This window comes from Garra rufa, chromosome 22, assembly GCF_049309525.1.
Source record: "Garra rufa chromosome 22, GarRuf1.0, whole genome shotgun sequence".
Taxonomy (NCBI): Eukaryota; Metazoa; Chordata; class Actinopteri; order Cypriniformes; family Cyprinidae; genus Garra; species Garra rufa.
Genome location: NC_133382.1, coordinates 2,900,506 through 2,924,342, shown reverse-complemented (window position 1 = coordinate 2,924,342; position 23,837 = coordinate 2,900,506). Strand labels below are relative to the sequence as shown.

Here is a 23,837-nt window from a genome sequence, read left to right as displayed (position 1 = left end):
TCCCCTCTTGTTTCTAGTTCAATTGGTTTAGTCTGTTCTCCCCCTTTTTGGTTAGTCCTTTTGGTTCCTTCTATGCCCATATTTGTATTTCCCCCTCGTTATCTTGTTAGCTCGTTTGTGACCACACCCCTGTTTCAGTGTATTTAAGAGTCTGTGTGTTCACTTCCCATTTGTCCGTCTATGCTAACTGTTACCTCTGTTTGCTTTGTTCATATGTCCACCTTATACTCCCGGTTTTGTTTTGTTTGTATTAGTTACTGTGTTTTATTTAATAAATCTTTATTCATTCATCTACTCCGGTACTCCTCATCATTCTCCACTCCTCAACCCCGCCTGGATCGTGACAAGAATAGAGTCAAAATGTTTTGAGAATAAAATAACATTATTATAAGAAGACAGTCAAAATATTATGAGAAAAAAGTTGAAATATTGCAAGAATAAAGTCAAAATGTTTTCGAAAATAATGTCAAAATACTACAAAAATAAAGTCAAAATGTTTTGAGAATAAAGTCAAAATATTTCGGAAATAAAGTAAAAATATTACGAGAATAAATTTTAAGTGTTTCGAGAATATAGTCAAAATATAACAAGAATAAAATCGAAATATTACGAGAATAAAGTCGGAATATTACAAGAATAAAGTTGAAATCCTATGAGAATATAGTCAAAATGTTTTGAGAATAAAGTCAAAATATTATGAGAATAAAATTTAAATATTATGAGAATAAAGTTGAAATATTACGAGAATAGTCAAAATATTGTGAGAATAAAGTCAAAAATATTATGAGAATAAAGTTGAAATACTATGAGAATAAAATCTACATGTTTCAAGAATAAAGTCGAAATCCTACGAGAATAAAGTCAAAAATATTATGAGAATAAAGTAGAAATATTTTGAGAATAAAATCGAAATATTATGGGAATAAAGTTGAAATATTATGAGAATAAAGTCAAAATATTGCGACAATAAAGTCAAAATGTTTTGAGAATAAAATTGAACCATTGCGAGAATAAAGTCAAAATGTTTAGAATAAAGTTGAAATATTATGAGAATAAAGTCGCAATTCTAAAAGAATATAGTCCAAATGTTTTAAGAATAAAGCTGAAATACTATGAGAATAAAGTCGAAATGTTTTGAGTCAAAATATTACAAGAATAAAGTTGAAATGTTTCATAGTTAAAATACTATGAAAATAAGGTCAAAATCTTCTAGGATAAAGTCAAAATATTATGAGAATAAAGCTAAAATATTTTGATAATAAAGTCTACATGTTTCAAGAATAAAGTCGAAATCCTATGAGAATAAAGTCAAAATATTACAAGAAGAAAGCTGAAATGTTTTGATAATAAAGCTGAAATGTTTTAAGAATAAAGTCGCAATTCTACAAGAATATAGTCCAAATGTTTTAAGAATAAAGTTGAAATACTATGAGAATAAAGTCGAAATGTTTCAAGAATAAAGTCGAAATTCTATGAGAATAAAGTCAAAATATTATGAGAATAAAGTCAAAATATTATGAGAATAAAGTCGAAATGTTTTGAGAATAAAGTTGAAGTACTATGAAAATAAGGTCAAAATTTTCTAGGATAAAGTCAAAATATTACGAGAATAAACCTGAAATGTTTTAATAATAAAGTCTAAATGTTTCAAGAATAAAGTCCAAATATTTTAAGAATAAAGTTGAAAGGTTTTGAAGATAGAGTCAAAATATTACAATAAAGTCGAAATATTACGAGAATAAAGTCGAAATGTTTTGAGAATAAAGTCGAAATGTTTTGAGAATAAAGTTGAAGTACTATGAAAATAAGGTCAAAATTTTCTAGGATAAAGTCAAAATATTACGAGAATAAACCTGAAATGTTTTGATAATAAAGTCTAAATGTTTCAAGAATAAAGTCACAATTCTACAAGAATATAGTCCAAATATTTTTGAAATAGTTGAATATAGTTGAAATACTTTGAGAATAAAGTCGAAAGGTTTTGAGAATAGAGTCAAAATATTACAATAAAGTCGAAATATTACGAGAATAAAGTAAAAATATTACGAGAATAAAGTCAAAATATTTTGAGAATAAATGTTTTGATAATAAAGTCGAAACGTTTAAAAAAAAATGAAATTCTGAGAATTTAGTCAAAATGTTTTGAGAATAAAGCTGAAATGTTTTGAGAATAAAGTCTAAATTTTATGAAAATAAAGTTGAAATGCTACAAGAGCGAAGTTGAAATGTTTCGAGAATAAAGTCAAAGTGCATTGACTACAAATGTTTTAACTAGACGCACTTCCTTAGCTGCTAAATCCGGCAACGATGAGACACTCATAAACACACAACTCAAATTAAAAACATTTACTTACACAAACATTGAAGAATTTAACTATCACCTGGAGTTCATCGCAAAACATGTGTGCAAAACTCTAAATCACATCTGATAACCTGCGAACAGACCTGAAAAAGTCAAACCATGTGGCTGCTCTGCATATATATAAGAGTCGGCCTTTAAACACGCAGACTATCTGTCTGGAAAGCGTCTGCATTTGTGTTTTATTTGAGTTTTACGGCTACTGATTTGACACAGGTGGCACGGTGTGTCTATGAAGTTTCTTGGCAGTCGCTGGAAAATGAAAGGTAAGGAAACGTCTGGCCGAGGCGAAGAGGAATGAGTCAAAAAATCCACAGGCCGTGGATTTATGAGGTTCAAACGCCTCGAAAGCTCTTGGTCAGACTGTTTGTTGTCGGAGGCGTTTGTTCGACATCATACTTGGGAAGAAAGACAATGCAAAGACTCTTTGATCATCCGGATACTCACATGATCTCCCGGTTGCGGCCTCATAAGTGAAACTTGATCATATCCACGTCGGAAAAGAGCCAGGATGGCGTCGAGTTTACCCTGAACACGAGACAAGAACGCTTAGAATGCGCTTTGAACACCAGCTGCTTCAATAAACAATGACGACAGCGACAGAGCTTCTTTACCCTAATGGGAGAATACCACTTCCTGTCCTGAGCTGGCTTCCTGTTTGATTTTTTGGGCTTGGGTTCAAAGGGTTCAAACTCCTGCTCGGGCATCTTTATGACGGCGTTTTTGGGTTTTTCCAGCTTGGCTCCCTCCTCCGTTGAGCCCTTCCCTCCCCAGCGAACCTGGAACGCAGGCAAAAACAGCAGATCGTATCTTTAGAAACCTGTTATGGATCTACAGCAAATGCAAAAAGCATGTTTTTCATTTTCGGTTTCCTTTTGATGTTTTGGTATTTTACTTCTAGGAGACTTCTAGCGACTTAAAATGACTTTTTGCTTGTTATAAATCTGACTGAAATCTGGTTGTGTGTTTTTGTTTTTTATTTTAATGTAAAAATTTGAAATACTGGAATAAATGTTTTTTTCTGCTCACTGAGGTAGCTTTTATTTGATAAAATAAGAAACAATAGTAAAATATTATTACAATTTAAATGTTTTCTGTGTGAATATCTGTTAAAATGTAATTTATTTCTGTGATCAAAGCTGAATTTTCAGCATCATTACTCTTTCCTATTTCCTAAAAAAAAAAAAAAAAAAAAAAAAAAAATGATATATATATATATATATTTTTTAATATTATATACACTACCAGTTTTGAATAATTATAATTTTAAATATTTTTGAAATAAAAAAACATTAACATTAACATTTTTGTTTGCCATAGCTACATTTATTTGATTAAAAATACAGTATAAACTATAAAAATTTTGAATTATTTTTAAAATTTTAATAGCTGTTTTCTATGTGAATATCTGTTAAAGTGTCATTTATTTCTGTGATCAAAGCTGAATTTTCAGCATCATTACTCTTTGATATTTTACTTCTAGTAACATAAAATGGCTTTGTTATTACAAATTCAACTGAAATCTTGGTGTATATAATAATGTTTTATTATTATATACACTACCAGATCATAATAATTATAATTGTAAATAATCTTGAAATAATTATAATTGTAAATATATATATATAAAAAAAATGTTTTCTTACATTTTTGCTTGGCATAGCTGCATTTATTTAATTAAAAATACAGTAAAAACTGTAAAAATTGTGAAATATATTTAAAATTTAAATAGCTGTTTTCTATGTAAATATTTGTTAAAATGCAAATTAATTCTGTGATCAAAGTTGAATTTGAATTTTCAGCATCATTACTCTTTGATATTTTACTTCCAGCAACTTAAAATGGCTTTGTAATTATAAATTCAACTGAAATCTTGGTGTATATATATTAGGGGTGGGCATAGATTAATTTTTTTAATCTAGATTAATCTAGATTAAATCTTGGAATTAATCTAGATTAATCTAGATTAAAATGGCTAATTTGAATTCTGCTGAAGGCATTCAGAATATGTGTGCTACCCAAATAATGACTAAAAGTAAGTCTTCGAGAACGGGCCAGGTGGCGCATTAGATCAGGCGCTCATCTCCTGTTTCCAAAATGCATCACAAACTGCTTGACAATTGCATTTACAACATAATTACCTATACAAACTTGTGTAACCAAGTACTTCTGCGCAAAAGGTTGCACGACGTGCGCGTGCTGCACAGACGCGCACCGGCATGGATATCTGCGTGCATAGTCTTGGGTTAAACTGCGTTGCTTTTAGAAGCGTCAATTTAGTTGTTGCATATAGTTTAATGTCTTTATTTCGGGATTATCAAAGTAAATTATAACTCACGTGCCCCAGTAAAAAGGGTCTAGCAACGCAACTGCCCTGAAGCGGCTTCATAGCTGCATTCATGTTTGCGCGTCTCATTTGATGTGGTAATTTCACAGAAGTTGAAGACTCGTTCTCGCCCCCTACAGTGCAATTCGACTAGGTATACGTCATCCGTGCTAAAATATCAAGGTGAAAGTCATCATATCTTGCGTAGTTTAGACCCAGCTCCCAACCCAACTTTGAGAATAGATTAACGGCGATATTTTTTTTATCGCCCGATAAGAGTCTCACGTTAACGCAGCACGTTAACGCCGATAACGGCCCACTACTAATATATATATATATATATATATATATATATATATATATATATAGGGTTAGGGTTATAATAATATATATATTATTATATACACAACCGGATTGGAATAGTTATAATTCTAATTATTTTTGAAATAATTACAACTGTAAATATTTTTTAAATAAATGTTTTCTAGGCTGCATTTATTTGAACAAAAATACAGTAAAAACTGTAAAAATTGTTCAATATTATTACAATTTAAATACCTGTTTTCTATGTGAATATCTGTTAAAGTGTAATTTATTTCTGTGATCAAATCTGAATTTTCAGCATCATTACTCCAGTCTCCAGTGTCACATGATCCTTCAGAAATCATTCTAATATACTGATTTGCTGCTCAACAAACATTTTTGATTATTATTAATGTTGAAAACAATTGTGCTGTTGAATATTTTTGTGGAAACTGTCATACATTACCATTTTAAAGGTTTGAGGTTAAAAAAAATAATACTTTTATTCAGCAAGGATGCATTAAAGTAATCAAAAGTGAGAGTAAACACATTCTTAAGAACTTCATATTCATCAAAGAATCTTAAATGATTACAGTTTCCACAAAAACATTAATAAAAATTGCTTTCAACATTTCAACATTTAATAATAAGAACCTTTATAAATAACCGAGCGCCAGTAATTGATAATAACTATATCAGAATGATTTCTGAAGGATCATGTGACACTAATGATGCTGAAAATTCAGCTTCGTATCACAGAAATAAATTACATTTTAGTAGATATTAACATTGAAAACAGCTATTTTAAATAGTAATATTATTTAACAATTTTACTGCATTTTTGATCAAATGTGACCCTGGACCACAAACCAGTCATAAGGTTAAATTTGACAAAACTGAGATATATACATTATATGGAAGCTCAATAAATAAGCTTTTTATTGAAGTATGGTTTGTTAGGATAGGACAATATTTGGTTGAGATACATCTATTTGAAAATCTGGAATCTGAGGGTGCAAAAAAAAATCAAAATACTGAGAAAATCACCTTTAAATTTGTCCAAATTAAGTTCTTAACAATGCGTATTACTAATCAAAAATTACATTTTGATATGTTTACAGTAGGAATTTTACAAAAAATCTTCATGGAACATGAACTTTACTTAATTTCTTAATGATTTTTGGCATAAAAGAAAAATCAAAAATTTTGACCCATGCAATGTATTTTTGGCTATTGCTACAAATATACCCCAGTGACTTAAGACTGCTTTTGTGGTCCAGGGTCACAAATAAGAAGAGACTTAAAACATTAAAAAAAAAAAATATATATTAAAAAACTTAAATATTTTAAATGTTTTACTGGTAGTGTGTATATAATATTAGTGCGTAATTAATATTAATAATATTTATCTGATATAATTACTATGGACCAGTTTTTCTTCCACTAGCCACACTTTATTTACTGAAGTTGATGGAGTGTTATGAATGTGTTTTTTCAATAACAATCACATGACACATTTTCCTTGAGGAATCCCACCTCCATTCGTTTAATTCCTCCCACTCCTCGACCGCCGTAATACGATGCGTCCACCGTGGGCCACTTCTTCTTTGGCATCCCATCTTCATCATCTGACTCCTGAAGACGAAAAACACGTTGCATAATGTGAAGAAGCACGAGAGGTACGAAACATCTGCTCTCAGGAGGAAACTGCCAGTGCTTCTTTGACATGTTGATGTTGTTCCTCAAAATCATCTGATGGTTTTCATTAAAAGCTCTTTAAGAATCTCTCACGCTAAAACATTCGGTCCCTTCTAACCCTGCTGTGACTTAGATGTTGACATGAGATTTGCTTCTGAATACAGATGAAGAGAATAATTTACATCCACTTTGAAATGGTAGGTTTTCGAGCTATAAGCTGCTCATTGTTTATAGTTAAACTGCAGTCACACTTACAGAAAGTTCATAACTAAAACAACATTTCTGACCTCACTAAGTAGTGTACTTACTACTGAACTAGGGAGTGGATTGAGACCCAGCAGACTGAAGACTTAACAAATACACCCCGATTCTAGCTATCTTGCTTTTTTTTTACCTTATGTCAGCCATGTGTTTTTATAAAATAAATATAGAATAAAATGTCAAATGTGTATATTATAAAAGTATTTACTTTCTATGAAGTACTCACTAGTTTTAAAGTCATGTCATTTTTCTTATCACATGACCAAATAATATTTAAATATAATTTAAAAATGACGTTTTTTTTTACCATGAAACGTAAAATATTGTAAAAAAAGAATTAATATTACGTGACAAAATAATGTTTAAATATAAAAAAATTACATGTCATGTTTGTTATTTATATGTCAAATTGTGCAAAAATAATTGAATATTACATGATAACATTTTAAAATATTAATATTAGTATAATAAAAATATGTTTTGCTTATTGTATTAATGATTAATAATTAACATTATATTTAATATTATCTATATATCTAATCTTAAGAAAATAGTATTTAAATATTATTTAAAAAATTTAATTATTTTTGTCAGTAAAATGTGAAATTGTGCAAAATGAATGTATATTACATGAACAAATGTTTAAATATTATTTAATTAACATTGTTAAAATAAAATATATATCATAAAATATATTTTGCTTATTTTATTATTAATGATTAATAATTAATATAATATTTAATATGATCTATATATCTATTATTTTATTTTAATATAATATAAAAATATATCTATTATTAAATATTAATATACTATATACATATGTTTTTCTTATTTTCTTATTAATGATTAATAATTTATATTATATTTAATATGATCTATCTATATAATCTCAACAAAATAGTATTTTAATATTATTTAAAAAATACATGTCAGTAAAATGTACAATTGTGCAAAATGAATGTATATTACATGATAAAATGTTTAAATATGATTTAATTAATATTAATATAAATTATATACAAAATATAGGTTTTGCTTGTTTTATTATTAATAATTAATATTATATTTTATAGTATCTATCTATCTATCTTAACAAAATAGTATTTAAATATTATTTTAAAAACTACATGTCATTTTTGTCAGTAAAATGTGAAACTGTGCAAAATTAATATTACATGATCAAATGTTTAAATATTATTTAATTAACATTGTTATAATAAAATACATATCATAAAATATATTTTGCTTATTTTATTATTAATGATTAATAATTTATATTATATTTAATATTATCTATCTATATAATCTTAACAAAATAGTATTTTAATATTATTAAAAAAATTACATGTCATTTTTGTCAGTAAAATGTGAAACTGTGCAAAATTAATATTACATGATAAAATGTTTAAATGTCATTTAATTAATAAAAAAAAATATAAAAATATTTTTGCTTAATTTATTCTTAATGATTTATAATTAATATTATATTTAATTAATTAATTAATATTACATGATAAAATGTTTAAATATGATTTAATTAATATTAATTTTATTTAAAAGTAATACTTATATTATATATTATATTATATTAATATAATATAATATTATATTTAATCTATATTTATCTATTTTTTATTATATTATGTTTTATTATTTTTATTTTTTTCTCTGAAATTTTACCTAGACCTTCTAACACCCCTGAGGCTCCTGCTATGAGACCCATAAATATTTCTCAACACTCTCCGTTTGTGATATTTAATGCTTTAGTCGCAGATGAAGCTGTAACTCACCGGCTCTGGAGGTGGAGGAGGAGGAGGTTCCTTGATCACCTGTGGAAAGATATTGTGTGAAAAACTCAAATAACCACAAACACCACAAAAAAGTCACATTATACACAGAATATAGAACAGCATGTCAAACCATGACCTCGCTGAGATCAGCTGACCAATTTTCCACCTTAAATCACTCAACTTCAGTCTTTACCACAAATACATGAGTTCGGATCCCCGATTAAAACTACTGGAAGATGTCGTGAGAACATATGAAGACTAATATTTCTGGTAAATGAGGCGATGACTTACTACAGTGCAGCACAGCGGCCAGAACCACCACATGAACAACAGACCCAACAAGAGAAACAGCACCAGCAGCGTGATCAGGAGGATCGTGCCGTCAAACTACACAAAAACAGACACAGAAATAGACAAATGGGGAGGAAATGAGACAATTGGCACAATTAGTATCATTTTTTGTGAGGAAAATTAAAAATGAATGTAAAATGTATAAATATTATAAGACAAAATGCTTAAATATGATAGAAATACACATTTCTTTTTACAGTGAAATGTAAAGTGGTGTAAAATGAATTAATACTGTTTAAATATTACTTAAAAATGACATTTTTTTCTGTACAATGATGGAAAATGACTGAATATGACATGGTGTTTAAATATAATTAAACATTTGCATGTCATTTTTCCCGGTAAAATGCAAAAATGAAACTATTTTGAAAATATCGACTACGTTTACGGAACATTTTCATCAAAAGTCACGTTATGGCTACTAAAAACAGTTTGAAAATAATGTTTAAATATTATTTAAAAAATGTTTTTGTCAGTAAAATGGTGCAAAATGACTAAATATGACATGACAAAATGTTAAAATATATTATAAAAAAATTACATGTATTTTTTTGTTCAGTAAAATGTAAAATGGAATAAATTGCATGTCATTTTTGTGTCATTTTTCAATACAATTGTGTAAAACGCATGAATGAGACATTAATTTTTAATTATTTTAAAAATATTACATAATTTTTTCAATATTAAATTACATTTAATAAAGTTACAAAATAATGTTAAATTGTTTAATTTTTTGCCAGCAAAATGTACGTCATTTTGTGAGAAAATTAAAATATAAATGAATTAATATACATGACAAAATAATGTTTAAATATTATTTTATTTTTACAGTACAATGATGGAAATGACTGAATACGACATAGTGTTTAAATATAATTAAACATTCGCATATCATTTTTCCTGGTAAAATACAAAATGAAACTATTTTGAAAATATTAAAGCATTTAATTTTTCACAGTGAAAATTAATAAATATGACATGACAAAATTATCATTATAAAATTTTAATGTCATTTTTGTCAATAAAATTGTGTCAAATGCATTAATGAGAAATGAAAAAAATATGTCTAATTAATATAAAATTATTTCATGTAATTTTTTCAGAGTAAAATATAAAATGGTGTAAATTAATGACTTTAAAATTACATTTAATGACCTGTAACGTTACAAAATAATGTTTAAATTGTTTTATTTTTGCCAGCAAAATGTACATGTGATTTTGTGAGAAAATAAAATAATAAATGAATTAATATACATGACAAAATAATGTTTAAATATTACTTAAAAATGACATTATTTAAAGTCCAATGGTGGAAAATGACTGAATATGACATGGTATTTAAATATAATTAAATATTTGCATGTCATTTTTCCCGGTAAAATGCAAAATGAAACTATTTTGAAAATATTAAAGCATTTTATTTTTCACAGTAAAAATTAATAAATATGACATGACAAAATTATCATTGTAAAATTTTGATGTCATTTTTGTCAATAAAATTGTGTCAAATGCATTATTGAGACATGAAAAAATTATGTCTAATTAATATAAAATTATTTCATGTCATTTTTTCAGAGTAAAATATAAAATGGTGTAAATTAATGACTTTAAAATTACATTTAATGACCTGTAACGTTACAAAATAATGTTTAAATTGTTTCATTTTTGCTAGCAAAATGTACATGTGATTTTGTGATAAAATAAAATAAAAATTAATTAATATACATGACAAAATAATGTTTAAATATGACTTAAAAATGACATTATTTACAGTCCAATGGTGGAAAATGACTGAATATGACATGGTGTTTAAATAAAATTAAATATTTGCATGTCATTTTTCCCGGTAAAATGCAAAATGAAACTATTTTGAAAATATTAAAGCATTTTATTTTTCACAGTAAAAATTAATAAATATGACATGACAAAATTATCATTGTAAAATTTTAATGTCATTTTTGTCAATAAAATTGTGTCAAATGCATTATTGAGACATGAAAAAATTATGTCTAATTAATATAAAATTATTTCATGTCATTTTTTCAGAGTAAAATATAAAATGGTGTAAATTAATGACTTTAAAATTACATTTAATGACCTGTAACGTTTCAAAATAATGTTTAAATTGTTTCATTTTTGCTAGCAAAATGTACATGTGATTTTGTGATAAAATAAAATAAAAATGAATTAATATACATGACAAAATAATGTTTAAATATTACTTAAAAATGACATTATTTACAGTCCAATGGTGGAAAATGACTGAATATGACATGGTGTTTAAATAAAATTAAATATTTGCATGTCATTTTTCCCGGTAAAATGCAAAATGAAACTATTTTGAAAATATTAAAGCATTTTATTTTTCACAGTAAAAATTAATAAATATGACATGACAAAATTATCATTGTAAAATTTTAATGTCATTTTTGTCAATAAAATTGTGTCAAATGCATTATTGAGACATGAAAAAATTATGTCTAATTAATATAAAATTATTTCATGTCATTTTTTCAGAGTAAAATATAAAATGGTGTAAATTAATGACTTTAAAATTACATTTAATGACCTGTAACGTTACAAAATAATGTTTAAATTGTTTCATTTTTGCTAGCAAAATGTACATGTGATTTTGTGATAAAATAAAATAAAAATGAATTAATATACATGACAAAATAATGTTTAAATATTACTTAAAAATTACATTATTTACAGTCCAATGGTGGAAAATGACTGAATATGACATGGTGTTTAAATATAATTAAATTTGTGCATGTCATTTTTCCCGGTAAAATGCAAAATTTTAAAGCATTTTATTTTTCACAGTAAAAATTAATAAATATGACATGACAAAATTATGTTTGCATATTATATTAGAAATGATGTCATTTTTGTCAATAAAACTGTGTAAAATGCATTATTGAGACATGAAAAAATGATGTCTAATTAATATAAAATTATATAATTAAAACATAAAATGGTGTAAATTAATGACTTTAAAATGACATTTAATGACCTGTAACGTTACAAAATAATGTTTAAATTGTTTCATTTTTGCTAGCAAAATGTACATGTGATTTTGTGATAAAATAAAATAAAAATGAATTAATATACATGACAAAATAATGTTTAAATATTACTTAAAAATGACATTATTTACAGTCCAATGGTGGAAAATGACTGAATATGACATGGTGTTTAAATATAATTAAATTTGTGCATGTCATTTTTCCCGGTAAAATGCAAAATTTTAAAGCATTTTATTTTTCACAGTAAAAATTAATAAATATGACATGACAAAATTATGTTTGCATATTATATTAGAAATGATGTCATTTTTGTCAATAAAACTGTGTAAAATGCATTATTGAGACATGAAAAAATTATGTCTAATTAATATAAAATTATTCAATTAAAACATAAAATGGTGTAAATTAATGACTTTAAAATTACATTTAATGACCTGTAACGTTACAAAATAATGTTTAAATTGTTTAATTTTTGCCAGCAAAATGTACATGTGATTTTGTGAGAAAATTAAAATATAAAAAATAATGTTTAAATACTTAAAAATGACATTATTTACAGTACAATGACTGAATATGACATGGTGTTTAAATATAATTAAACATTTGCATGTCATTTTTCCCGGTAAAACGCAAAATGAAACTATTTTGAAAATACTGGCTAAGTTTACGGGACATTTTCATCAAAAGTCAAGCTATGACTCTCAAAAACTGTTTGATAGTCTGTCATGGGAAAAGAAAGAGAATAGCAGAGTGCATTTGTGAAGTATTTGGAGACGAAACGCTTCATAAAAAGTGATTGTGTGGTTGTGGGCCTGAAGCCTCTGCGCAGTGAGAATCAGAGACGGGTTTGTCTGCGGTTTGGCTCTGGAGGTCTGTGTGTGTTTTTGGGGGGAAGGGGGTTTGTGAAGAGAAAATGATGATAGGGGACGACCTGAACATGAGGAGAGGAGAATCTAAAGGAAATAAGGGGTTACGAACTAAAGACCACCCTTAAACTCTTCAATGATTTATAATCTAGCATAATTACAATCATTTATAAGAGCTATATTGCTGAAAGGTGAAATAAAGGCTTCTATTAAACAAAAAACTGTTTTAAATTGTGATTGAAAGCGAGGGTTGAAAGAATTTTTTTATTCTGATTACTATTGTTATTAGATTAGGATACAAATTGAACTAATATTGTAATACTATATTAAAATAATAATTTGTAACAATTTAAATTGTAACATTTCGCAGGAAATGGCAGGTAACACATTGAATTAAACATGAGATTTTGAAGTATAATGCCTGAAATAGTATTTCTTGTAAAATGTGTAAAATGTAGTCCAGTAATCTGTTTGATTTATAATTTATTAACACTAGTATTTTATTTACAATTTTAGAAAATGATGTAAAATTAACGAATATGGCATGACGAAATGTTTAAGTATTATTAAATATTATTTTAAATATTACAATTTTTGTCTGTAAAATGGTGTAAATTAATGAATCGAACTGGACAAAATAATTTTTTATATTAAAAAAAAATTTAAATTCAAATTTACCATTTTTTTTTTTACAGTAAAATGTAAAATGGTACAAATGAATGAATATTACATGACCTTAATAACAATAACATTATTTTTTTGTCAGTAAAATTATGTAAAATTAAGGAATATGACATTAAAAAGTTTAATTATTTTAAAATATGCATTTTATTTTTTACAGTAAAAAGGAATAAATATGACAACAAAATTACGTTTGCATATTATTTAAAAAAATGTAATGTCATTTTTGTCAATAAAATTGTGTAAAATGCATGAATTAATGTTTAATTATTATAAAAATATTACATGGCTTTTTTTCACAGTAAAATGTAAAATGGTGTAAATTAATGAACATAACTTTACAAAACAATGTTTGAATATTATACAAAATTTCATGTGATTTTTGCCAAAATTATGTTTAAACATTATTTTTAAAAAAGGCACATCATTTTTGTCAGTAAAATAAGAATATGACATTAATTTTATTTAGTTATTATAAAAAATGCATTTCATTTTTCACAGTAAAAATGAATAAACATGACAATTATGTTTGAATATTGTTTAAAAAATGTAATGTAATTTTTGTCAATAAAATTGTGCAATATGCATTAATGAGACATGAAAAAATGTTTAATTATTCTAAAAATATTACATGTCATTTTTAACAGTAAAACAAAAAATGGTGTAAATAAATGAATATAGCTATACAAAACAATGTTTTTAAATATTTAAATAATATAAAAAAATTATATATATTTACATAAATTAAATAATTGCATTAAAATGTACATGTAATTTTTTGCAGGAAAATCTAAAATGGTATAAATGAATTAATATACATGACAAATTGTTTTTGTCAGTAAAATGGTGTAACATTACTGAATATTAAATGACAAAATGTATAATATATAAAATATATTAAAAAATTATAAAAATATATATTTTTTTTGTTTAGTAAAATGTAAAATGGTGTAAATTAATGAATGCTATGACAAAAAAAACACTTAAATATTATTTAAAAAAATTAATGCATAATAATAAAATATTATTAGAAAAACTACATGCAATTTTCACAGTGAAAAGCAAAATGGTGTAAAATTAAGGAATATTGCATTACAAAATAATATTTAAATATGATTAAAAAACTGGATCCCATGTTTCACAGTATAAAATGAATTAGCAATTGTCAAAATGAATGAGCATTTGCTATTCTGTAGTTGTGCTAGACGTGACGTTGTGTTTGTAGTCAGACTTACACACTCGGTCGTGGTGATGTGAACGGAGCTGGTGATGAAGGACAGACCCTCATTCATGCTGACTTGCAGGTACACCACCCTGAATCGCAAAAGACCAAACATTAATTCTCATACCCATTTTTGTCACTTGGAAAGCCAGCAAATCCTGCAACGCTGCACAGCAGGCTCCATGGAAGCAGAAAACAAGACCAGCGGGATTTAAACAGACATGAGACATGTGTGCCAAAAACAACCCCGCTACATTTCTCTTACATATTTTACATAAAGACGTGTTTGCGGATCTTTAGTTCTATGAAAAATGCCTCGCAGACCATAATTGGCAGCCTCGCAGAGCTCTGCAGGGTGCTGGTTAACTTTTGTTGTAGTCAGCTGTCTAGTGTCTCAAACATTCGATGAAAACAGCTCTCCAAATGTTCGGCATTCCCGCCGAGGTTTGTCTCCCGACACGAAGAGGCCAAGTCTGCGTTTTTGACAGATAAGACCATTTTCTCTGTTGGAGAGCATCTATTCCAGATTAGCTGCACATTCCTCTGTGCAAAAGAATCATCATCAACAGCCAGACAGTCTTACTTCTTACTTAGATGTTTTGTCTTGTTTCCAGACAAAATATCGACAAATTCTTAGATCAAAAACGATTTTCTCGACGAGTAAAAATTATTTAGTTTTCAGAAAAAACAAGTCAAAATTAAGTAGTTTTTGATTAGAACAAGCTAAATAACTGCCAATGTTGTGAGCAATAAAATTTTATTTTAAACAGAAAACAATAGTATTTTTCTTACTCCATTGGCAGAATATTTTGCTTGTTCTAATCAAAAACTCACTTCGTATTGACTCATTTTTCTGAAAACAAGACAATCATTTTTACTTGTCTAGAAAATCCTTATTGATTTAAGACTTTTTAAATAATTTGAGTGGAAACAAGACAAAAAATTTACATGAGAAAAGCATTTTTTGCAGTGTTGATGTAGGATGGGATAGAAGTACTTAGATTTTTTTTGTCTTGTTCCTAGGCAAAATATCTACAAATTCTTAAATCAAGAAGGATTTTCTACACAAGTAAAAATTTTTTTATTGTTTTCAGAAAAAAATAAGTCAAAATGAAGTGAGTTTTATCTTAGAACAAGCAAAAAAAAAAAAAAAAAAATCTAATTTCAAACAGAAAACAAGATTATTTTTTTTTACCCCATTGGCAGATTATTTTGCTTGTTCTAAGCAAAAACGCAATTAATTTTGAAATCTAAGTAAGAGAAGCATTTTTTGCAGTGTTGATGTAGGATGGGACAGAAGCACTTCAAAAATACATTTCTTAGTTAGATTTTTTGTCTTGTTTCCAGGCAAAATATCTAAAAATTCTTAAATCAAGAAGGATTTTCTAGACGAGTAAAAATTATTTAGTTTTCAGAAAAAACAAGTCAAAATTAAGTGAGTTTTTGATTAGAACAAGCTAAATATCTGCCAATGTTGTGAGCAATAAAATTTTATTTTTAACAGAAAACAATAGTATTTTTCTTACTCCATTGGCAGAATATTTTGCTTGTTCTAATCAAAAACTCACTTCGTATTGACTCATTTTTCTGAAAACAAGACAATCATTTTTACTTAAGAATTTTTAAATAATTTGAGTGGAAACAAGACAAAAAATTTACATGAGAAAAGCATTTTTTGCAGTGTTGATGTAGGATGGGATAGAAGTACTTAGATTTTTTTGTCTTGTTCCTAGGCAAAATATCTACAAATTCTTAAATCAAGAAGGATTTTCTACACAAGTAAAATTTTTTATTGTTTTCAGAAAAAAATAAGTCAAAATGAAGTAAGTTTTATCTTAGAACAAGCAAAAAAAAAAAAAAAAATCTAATTTCAAACAGAAAACAAGGTTATTTTTTTTACCCCATTGGCAGATTATTTTGCTTGTTCTAAGCAAAAACGCAATTAATTTTGAAATCTAAGTAAGAGAAGCATTTTTTGCAGTGTTGATGTAGGATGGGACAAAAGCACTGCAAAAATACATTTCTTACTTAGATTTTTTGTCTTGTTTCCAGGCAAAATATCTAAAAATTCTTAAATCAAGAAGGATTTTCTAGACGAGTAAAAATGATTTAGTTTTCAGAAAAGAACAAGTCAAAATTAAGTGAGTTTTTGATTAGAAAAAGCTAAATAATCTGCCAATGGGGTAAGCAAAAAAAAAAAATCTTATTTCAAACAGAAAACAATATTATTTTTCTTACCCCATTGGCAGATTATTTAGCTTGTTCTAATCAAAAACTCACTTAATTTTGACTTGTTCTTTTCTGAAAACTAAATCATTTTTACTCGTCTAGAAAATCCTTCTTGATTTAAGAATTTTTAGATATTTTGGCTGGAAACAAGACAAAAAATCTAAGTACGAAAAACATTTTTTGCAGTGTTGAAGTAGGATGGGATAGAAGTACTGCTTTTCTTAGTTAGATTTTTTGTCTTGTTTCCAGGCAAAATATCTAAAAATTCTTAAATCAAGAAGGATTTTCTAGACGAGTAAAAATGATTTAGTTTTCAGAAAAAACAAATCAAAATTAAGTGAGTTTTTGCTTAGAACAAGCAAAATAATCTGCCAAAGGGGTAAGAAAAATAATCTTATTTCAAACAGAAAACAAGGTTATTTTGTTTACCCCATTGGCAGATTATTGTACTTGTTTCATGCAAGAACACGCTTAATTTTGACATGTTTTTTTTTTTGAAAACAATTTTTACTTGTCTAGAAAATCCTTCATGATTTAAGAATTTTTAGATAATTTGAGTGAAAACAAGACAAAAACATTTACGCAAGAAAAGCATTTTTTGCAGTGTTGATGTAGGATGGGACAGAAGCACTGCAAAAATGCCTTACTTAGATTTTTTGTCTTGTTTCCAGGCAATATCTAAAAATTCTTAAATCAAGAAGGATTTTCTACACAAGTAAACATTTTTTATTGTTTTCAGAAAAAAATAAGTCAAAATGAAGTGAGTTTTATCTTAGAACAAGCAAAAAAAAAAAAAAAATCTAATTTCAAACAGAAAACAAGATTATTTTTTTTTACCCCATTGGCAGATTATTTTGCTTGTTCTAAGCAAAAACGCAATCAATTTTGACTTGTTTTTTTCTGAAAACAAGACATTAATTTTTACTCGTCTAGAAAATCCTTCTTGATTTAAGAATTTTTAGATATTTTGGCTGGAAACAAGACAAAAAATCTAAGTACGAAAAACATTTTTTGCAGTGTTGAAGTAGGATGGGATAGAAGTACTGCTTTTCTTAGTTAGATTTTTTGTCTTGTTTCCAGGCAAAATATCTAAAAATTCTTAAATCAAGAAGGATTTTCTAGACGAGTAAAAATGATTTAGTTTTCAGAAAAGAACAAGTCAAAATTAAGGGAGTTTTTGATTAGAACAAGTTTAATAATCTGCCAAAGGGGTAAGAACAATAATCTTATTTCAAACAGAAAACAAGATTATTTTGTTTACCACATTGGCAGATTATTTTACTTATTTCATGCAAGAACACGCTTAATTTTGACATGTTTTTTTTTTTAAAACAATTTTTACTTGTCTAGAAAATCCTTCATGATTTAAGAATTTTTAGATAATTTGAGTGGAAACAAGACAAAACATTTACGCAAGAAAAGCATTTTTTGCAGTGTTGATGTAGGATGGGACAGAAGCACTGCAAAAATGCCTTTCTTACTTAGATTTTATGTTTTGTTTCAAGGCAAAATATCTAAAAATTCTTAAATCAAGAAGGATTTTCTAGACTGATAAAAATTATTGTCCTGTTTTTAGAAAAAAAAAAAACTAAATTAAATGCGTTTTTGCTTGAAACAAGCTAAACAATCTGCCAATGGGGTTAGAAAAATAATCTTGTTTTCTGTTTGAAATTAGATTTTTTATCTTAACCCATTGGCAGATTATTTTTATTGTTTCCAGCTAAAAAGACTTGTTATTTTGAAAACAAGACAATAATTTTTACTTGTCTACAAAATCCTTCTTGATTTAAGAGTTTGTAGATAATTTGGCTGGAAACAAGACAAAAAAATCTAAGTAAGAGAAGCATTTTTTGCAGTGAGACAAGACGAAGTTGAGTTGAGAAGAGAAACAGACTGTTGATCTGGTGATTTAGGACGAGTATGTGAAGAGATAAAGATATCATGAGTTAAGTCCTAAAAATAAATATTTCTATTAGAACAAAAAAGGGTTCTATAATTGCATAGGAAGATAAGTTTTAACATTAAACTACCAATCAACATCAGGGTGATTTTAGTTAGCTAAAACTGAAACTTTTATTATGTATTATTTGTTTTAAAAATATTATTAAACATTTTATTTTACCATTTCTAATTTTCATTAAATGTTTTAATCTAACCCTAACTAACCCTATAGATATTAAATCTACCAAAAAACTCTAAAACTAAAACTTTAGGTATGAATAAAAAATAAAAACAAGAGATTAATTATGCTTAATTTTTACTATAACTTATTATATTTAAAAACTTAATTATTGATATTTAAAAATTAGTTATAATGTTGTAATATAAAGTTATAATGACAGCTGTTGTACAAATCATTTCAGTAAAATCGAAATAAAAATGACAAAAATTAAAACGAAAACAAAAAAATCAAAAACGAATTAAAAATATTAATAAAACCTCAGTGATACTACAATTACACTAATATAAGAGATCAATTTTGTACTGGAAAAATAAAAAGTACAATATAAATTGGTAAACAAAAATTTACTTTGCAATTATTTTTACCCATAAATTGCTAGTAAATTTTACAAATAATTACAAAGAAATGGCACAAAAAACACTGAAATATCCAATGTATTCCAGTAATCTTTTTATTTTTGTTTTATTTACATTTTTACAACAATATTTGTATATATTGGTTGATATTTGATAATAATGTGTGGACTTACATAAATTATGTGGATTTAACCATTTTTTATTTTTTATTTTTTTTTTTTTTTGCCACTATCTAATACTAATTTAAACGTAATATTTAATTTTTTAATTTTTTTGTTGTCATAAATTAAAAATATATATCAGTTAATCGATATTAATCAGAATTTTAATTTTGGTGCATCCCTACATTACATTTATTGTTAGTTATTTAGCAAACATAATCTGTGAAAAAAAATGCATACATATATATACAATAAGTGAATAAATAAATAATAAATAAGCTTTCATTGATGTATGGTTTGTTATAAATGGACAATATTTGAAAATCTGGAATCTAAAGGTGGAAAAAAATCTAAATATTGAGAAAATTGCATGTAAAGTTGTTCAAATGAAGTTCTTAGCAATGCATATTACTAATCAAAAATTAAGTTTTGATATATTTACAGTAGGAAATTTACTAAATATATTCATAGAACATGATCTTTACTTCATATCCTAATGATTTTTGGCATAAAAGAAAATTTGATCATTTTGACCTATATAATGTATTTTTGGCTGTCTTGGTCACTTTTTTTCCAGGAACACTGTACACAAATAATGTTCTTAATAACAAGATCTAACCCAAACATGCTGCATGAGTGTTGAATGGAAAGCAGAAGGAAGCGAAGGAGAAAATATGTATCATCTGGGGTTTATGGGAGCAGTAAAGGGATAGACTGAAATAATGGAAGAGGAACAAAGAAAAAGAGAGAGTGGGTGTGAGGAACAATGATTTCTGAGGAACTATCTGCTTTTAATGGCTCCTCAGAGCCTCTGACATCATGTAAAGCTTTGATTCTCTGGATCCGACAGGAAAAACAAGGCCACGAACGGCTGGAAATCGACAGCATGACCTCACAGCTGAAACAGCGAGCTGAACAGGAAGTGGAATGCGACCTTTGACAGCGATCATAAACACGCCTAATGCATGGCAGACCCGTCCGTCAGCCTCAAACTTACTTTCCAACTTCGTCTATAACAGGAGCGGGGCACAGCAAGAACGTGTCTTCAACGCTTGCAGGCTTCTCGTCTGCAAACAGAAGAATAAAGTGTTCAATAAACCAGTTAAAATGACTTTTAAAACTTTTTTGAAGAAAAAAGACTCACTAAGCGTGACCGTGTCATTGATTTTGAAGCTGCACAGGACTTGGTCGATGTTTCTGGCGTGTCGAAATCCATTCCCTCTCACCACTACTTGAAATGACTCTGAAACACATATTCCCACAGTCACTGAGTATTTTTTCAAAAGTCTTCTGCAAATATTTAATGCAGCAAAAGCAGTAAAATTTTGAAATATTTTTAGCATTTGAAATAATTGGTTTCTATTTGAATATATTTTAAAATGTAATTTATTCTTGTGATCAAAGCTACATTTTCAGCATCATTACTCCAGTCTTAAAACACACTACAAGCCAAAAGTATTTGAACAGTAAGATTTTTAATGTTTTTTAAAGTCTCTTCTGCAAACATTTGATTCAGCAAAAGCAGTAAAATTTTGAAATATTTTTAGTATTTGAAATAATTGGTTTCTATTTGAATATATTTTTAAAATGTAATTTATTTCTGTGATCAAAGCTACATTTTCAGAGTCATTACTTCAGTCTTAGAACACACTACAAGCCAAAAGTATCTGAACAGTAAGATTTTTTATGTTTTTTAAAGTCTCTTCTGCAAACATTTGATTCAGCAACAGCAGTAAAATTTTGAAATATTTTTAGTATTTAAAATAATTGGTTTCTATTTGAATATATTTTTAAATTGTAATTTATTCTTGTGATCAAAGCTACATTTTCAGAGTCATTACTTCAGTCTTAGAACACACTACAAGCCAAAAGTATTTGAACAGTAAGATTTTCAATGTTTTTTAAAGTCTCCTCTGCAAATATTTGATTCAGCAAAAGCAGTAAAATTTTGAAATATTTTTAGTATTTAAAATAATTGGTTTCTATTCGAATATATTTTAAAATGTAATTTATTTCTGTGATCAAAGCAGAATTTTCGGCATCTTTACTTTAGTCTTTAGTGTCACATGATCCTTCAGAAAACATTCTAATATGCTGATTTGCTGCTCAAGAAACATTTTTATTATTATTATTATCAATATTAATAATTTTTCAGGATTATTTGATGAATAAAAAGATCCAAAGATCAGCATTTGTCTGAAACAAAAAGCTTTTGTAACATTATACACTATACCATTCAAAAGCTTGAAGTCAGTATATATAATTTGGGAAAAAAAAATATTGAAATTAATACTTTTATTTAGCAAGGATGCTTTAAATTGATCAAAAGTGATGATAAAGACATTTATAATGTTACAAAAGATTTCTATTTCAGATAAATGCTGTTCTTCTGAACTTTCTATTCATCAAAGAAACCTGAAAAAATTCTAATTAGCTGTTATCAACATACTAATAATAATAATATGTTTTTTGAGAAGTAAATCAGTATATTAGAATGATTTCTGAAGGATCATGTGACACTGAAGACTGGAGTAATGATACTGAAAATTCAAGCTTTAAAATCCAGGAATAAATTAAATTTTAAAATATATTCAAACAAACAAACAGTTAAAAAATAGTCATTTTAAATAGTAAAAATATGTCTGAATTTTGCTGTACTTTGGCTCAAATAAATGCAGGGGTGGTGAGCAGAAGAGACTTCTTTAAAAAAAAAAACATTAAAAATCTTACTGTTGAAAAAGTTTTGACTGGTACATATATATAATTTATTTATATTATTTTCATATTATCATACCTCCTGCACATACGCTGGATGGCTCCGCTGCCAAGATCTCGATGCAAGATTTTTTGATGATCTAAAACAAAAATATATCATATAATAAATCTATTTGTTATTAAAAAATTTCAAACAGTTTTTACTCATAAATTGCTAGTAAATTTTCCAAAGAAACATCAAAAGAACATATATAATTCTGATGTAGAACGACCGTTTTCTTGTAAAACAAACAAGAAAACAAACTTAAAAAACCCACAATGTAAATTTTTTTACAAAATGTAAAATGTACTCATCTATTATTTTTTAAAGCTAAAGTGTGTAATTTCTGCATTGATGCCAATTATTTCTATGATCAACTAAGGCTTACAATGGCTTTTGGAAATGCCCTAAGTAATACATAAAAAAACACCAGAGCAAAACGTTTCAGGTCAATCAGTTCACTGTATATTAAACTTGTAAATTATATAGTACAATGGCTGAAGTAGCTGAATCTTCAAGTTTACCGAGTCAATCATTCCTCTCAGCGCCTGGAATCCTCCCAAGACCGGAAACACGTGCTTACTGGTGTCCGCTATGGTCGCCAGCTAGAACAGGACAAACCGATGTTTATTTACAGCTCATCTAAGCGTTGACCAGTCAATCTGTTCTGTGTCCTCCATAGAAAGTGCATTGTTTATATTGAATTTCAACAAGATTGAACAACCAGACAGGGCGTTACCATTGTCTTTCGAGACAAGCGGATGCTGAAAACATTCTCTGCTAAGTGCATACTCGAGTCTCCATCATTGTTTGTAAGTACTTATGCATGCTTTAATGTGAATTCAAGACAAACAGGCCTTTAAAAATGTCATCATTACCTGTGTTTCATTGAAGTCCTTAACACCGACACAATACACGATTGCACCCAATGTCCGAGCCCGTGCTGCCTGATGAGACGTCATGCAATTGTAATTGAAATAAACTGAATGTTTTTAGATTTTTAAGTGTTTGCAGACTGAAAACTGAATATCAATCCTGATACCTCCTGTTGAGCCGCTATCAGCTGATGTTCTTGAAGCTCACCATCCGTCAATGCGATTATGACACTCGCAGTTCCTACAAAGTGAAGTGAAGATTGGGTAAAAACATTAAACTGACTTAAGTTGAAAAACATTAAACTGACTTAGCTGAATAATGAGACTACTGTCTATTTTAAAACATTAAACTAACTTAAAACATTTTTAAACATTAAACTGACTTAAGCT

At 27.2% G+C, this 23,837-nt stretch overlaps 2 protein-coding genes across 2 annotated transcripts in view; one reads left to right on the top strand and one right to left on the bottom strand.

The window, feature by feature from the left end:
• LOC141298308 (zinc transporter ZIP11-like) overlaps positions 1–2,660 on the top strand; it is a 150,353-nt gene extending 147,693 nt beyond the window's left edge. Inside the window, exon 8 of the mRNA XM_073828813.1 lies at positions 2,576–2,660. Within this exon, the coding sequence (XP_073684914.1) occupies positions 2,576–2,660 (85 nt within the window). The remainder of the gene's footprint in view (positions 1–2,575) is intronic.
• Positions 2,661–2,694: 34 nt separating this feature from the next.
• The window catches only part of antxr1c (ANTXR cell adhesion molecule 1c), a 36,484-nt gene continuing 15,341 nt past the window's right edge, over positions 2,695–23,837 (bottom strand). The window contains exons 6-18 of the mRNA XM_073828812.1: positions 23,615–23,688; positions 23,451–23,519; positions 23,097–23,177; positions 22,612–22,672; positions 20,962–21,060; positions 20,815–20,884; positions 14,903–14,981; positions 9,032–9,127; positions 8,741–8,779; positions 6,525–6,623; positions 2,974–3,138; positions 2,807–2,887; positions 2,695–2,757 (exon numbers count right to left, since the gene is read on the bottom strand). Of these exons, the coding sequence (XP_073684913.1) occupies positions 2,695–2,757; positions 2,807–2,887; positions 2,974–3,138; positions 6,525–6,623; positions 8,741–8,779; positions 9,032–9,127; positions 14,903–14,981; positions 20,815–20,884; positions 20,962–21,060; positions 22,612–22,672; positions 23,097–23,177; positions 23,451–23,519; positions 23,615–23,688 (1,076 nt within the window). The remainder of the gene's footprint in view (positions 2,758–2,806; positions 2,888–2,973; positions 3,139–6,524; positions 6,624–8,740; positions 8,780–9,031; positions 9,128–14,902; positions 14,982–20,814; positions 20,885–20,961; positions 21,061–22,611; positions 22,673–23,096; positions 23,178–23,450; positions 23,520–23,614; positions 23,689–23,837) is intronic.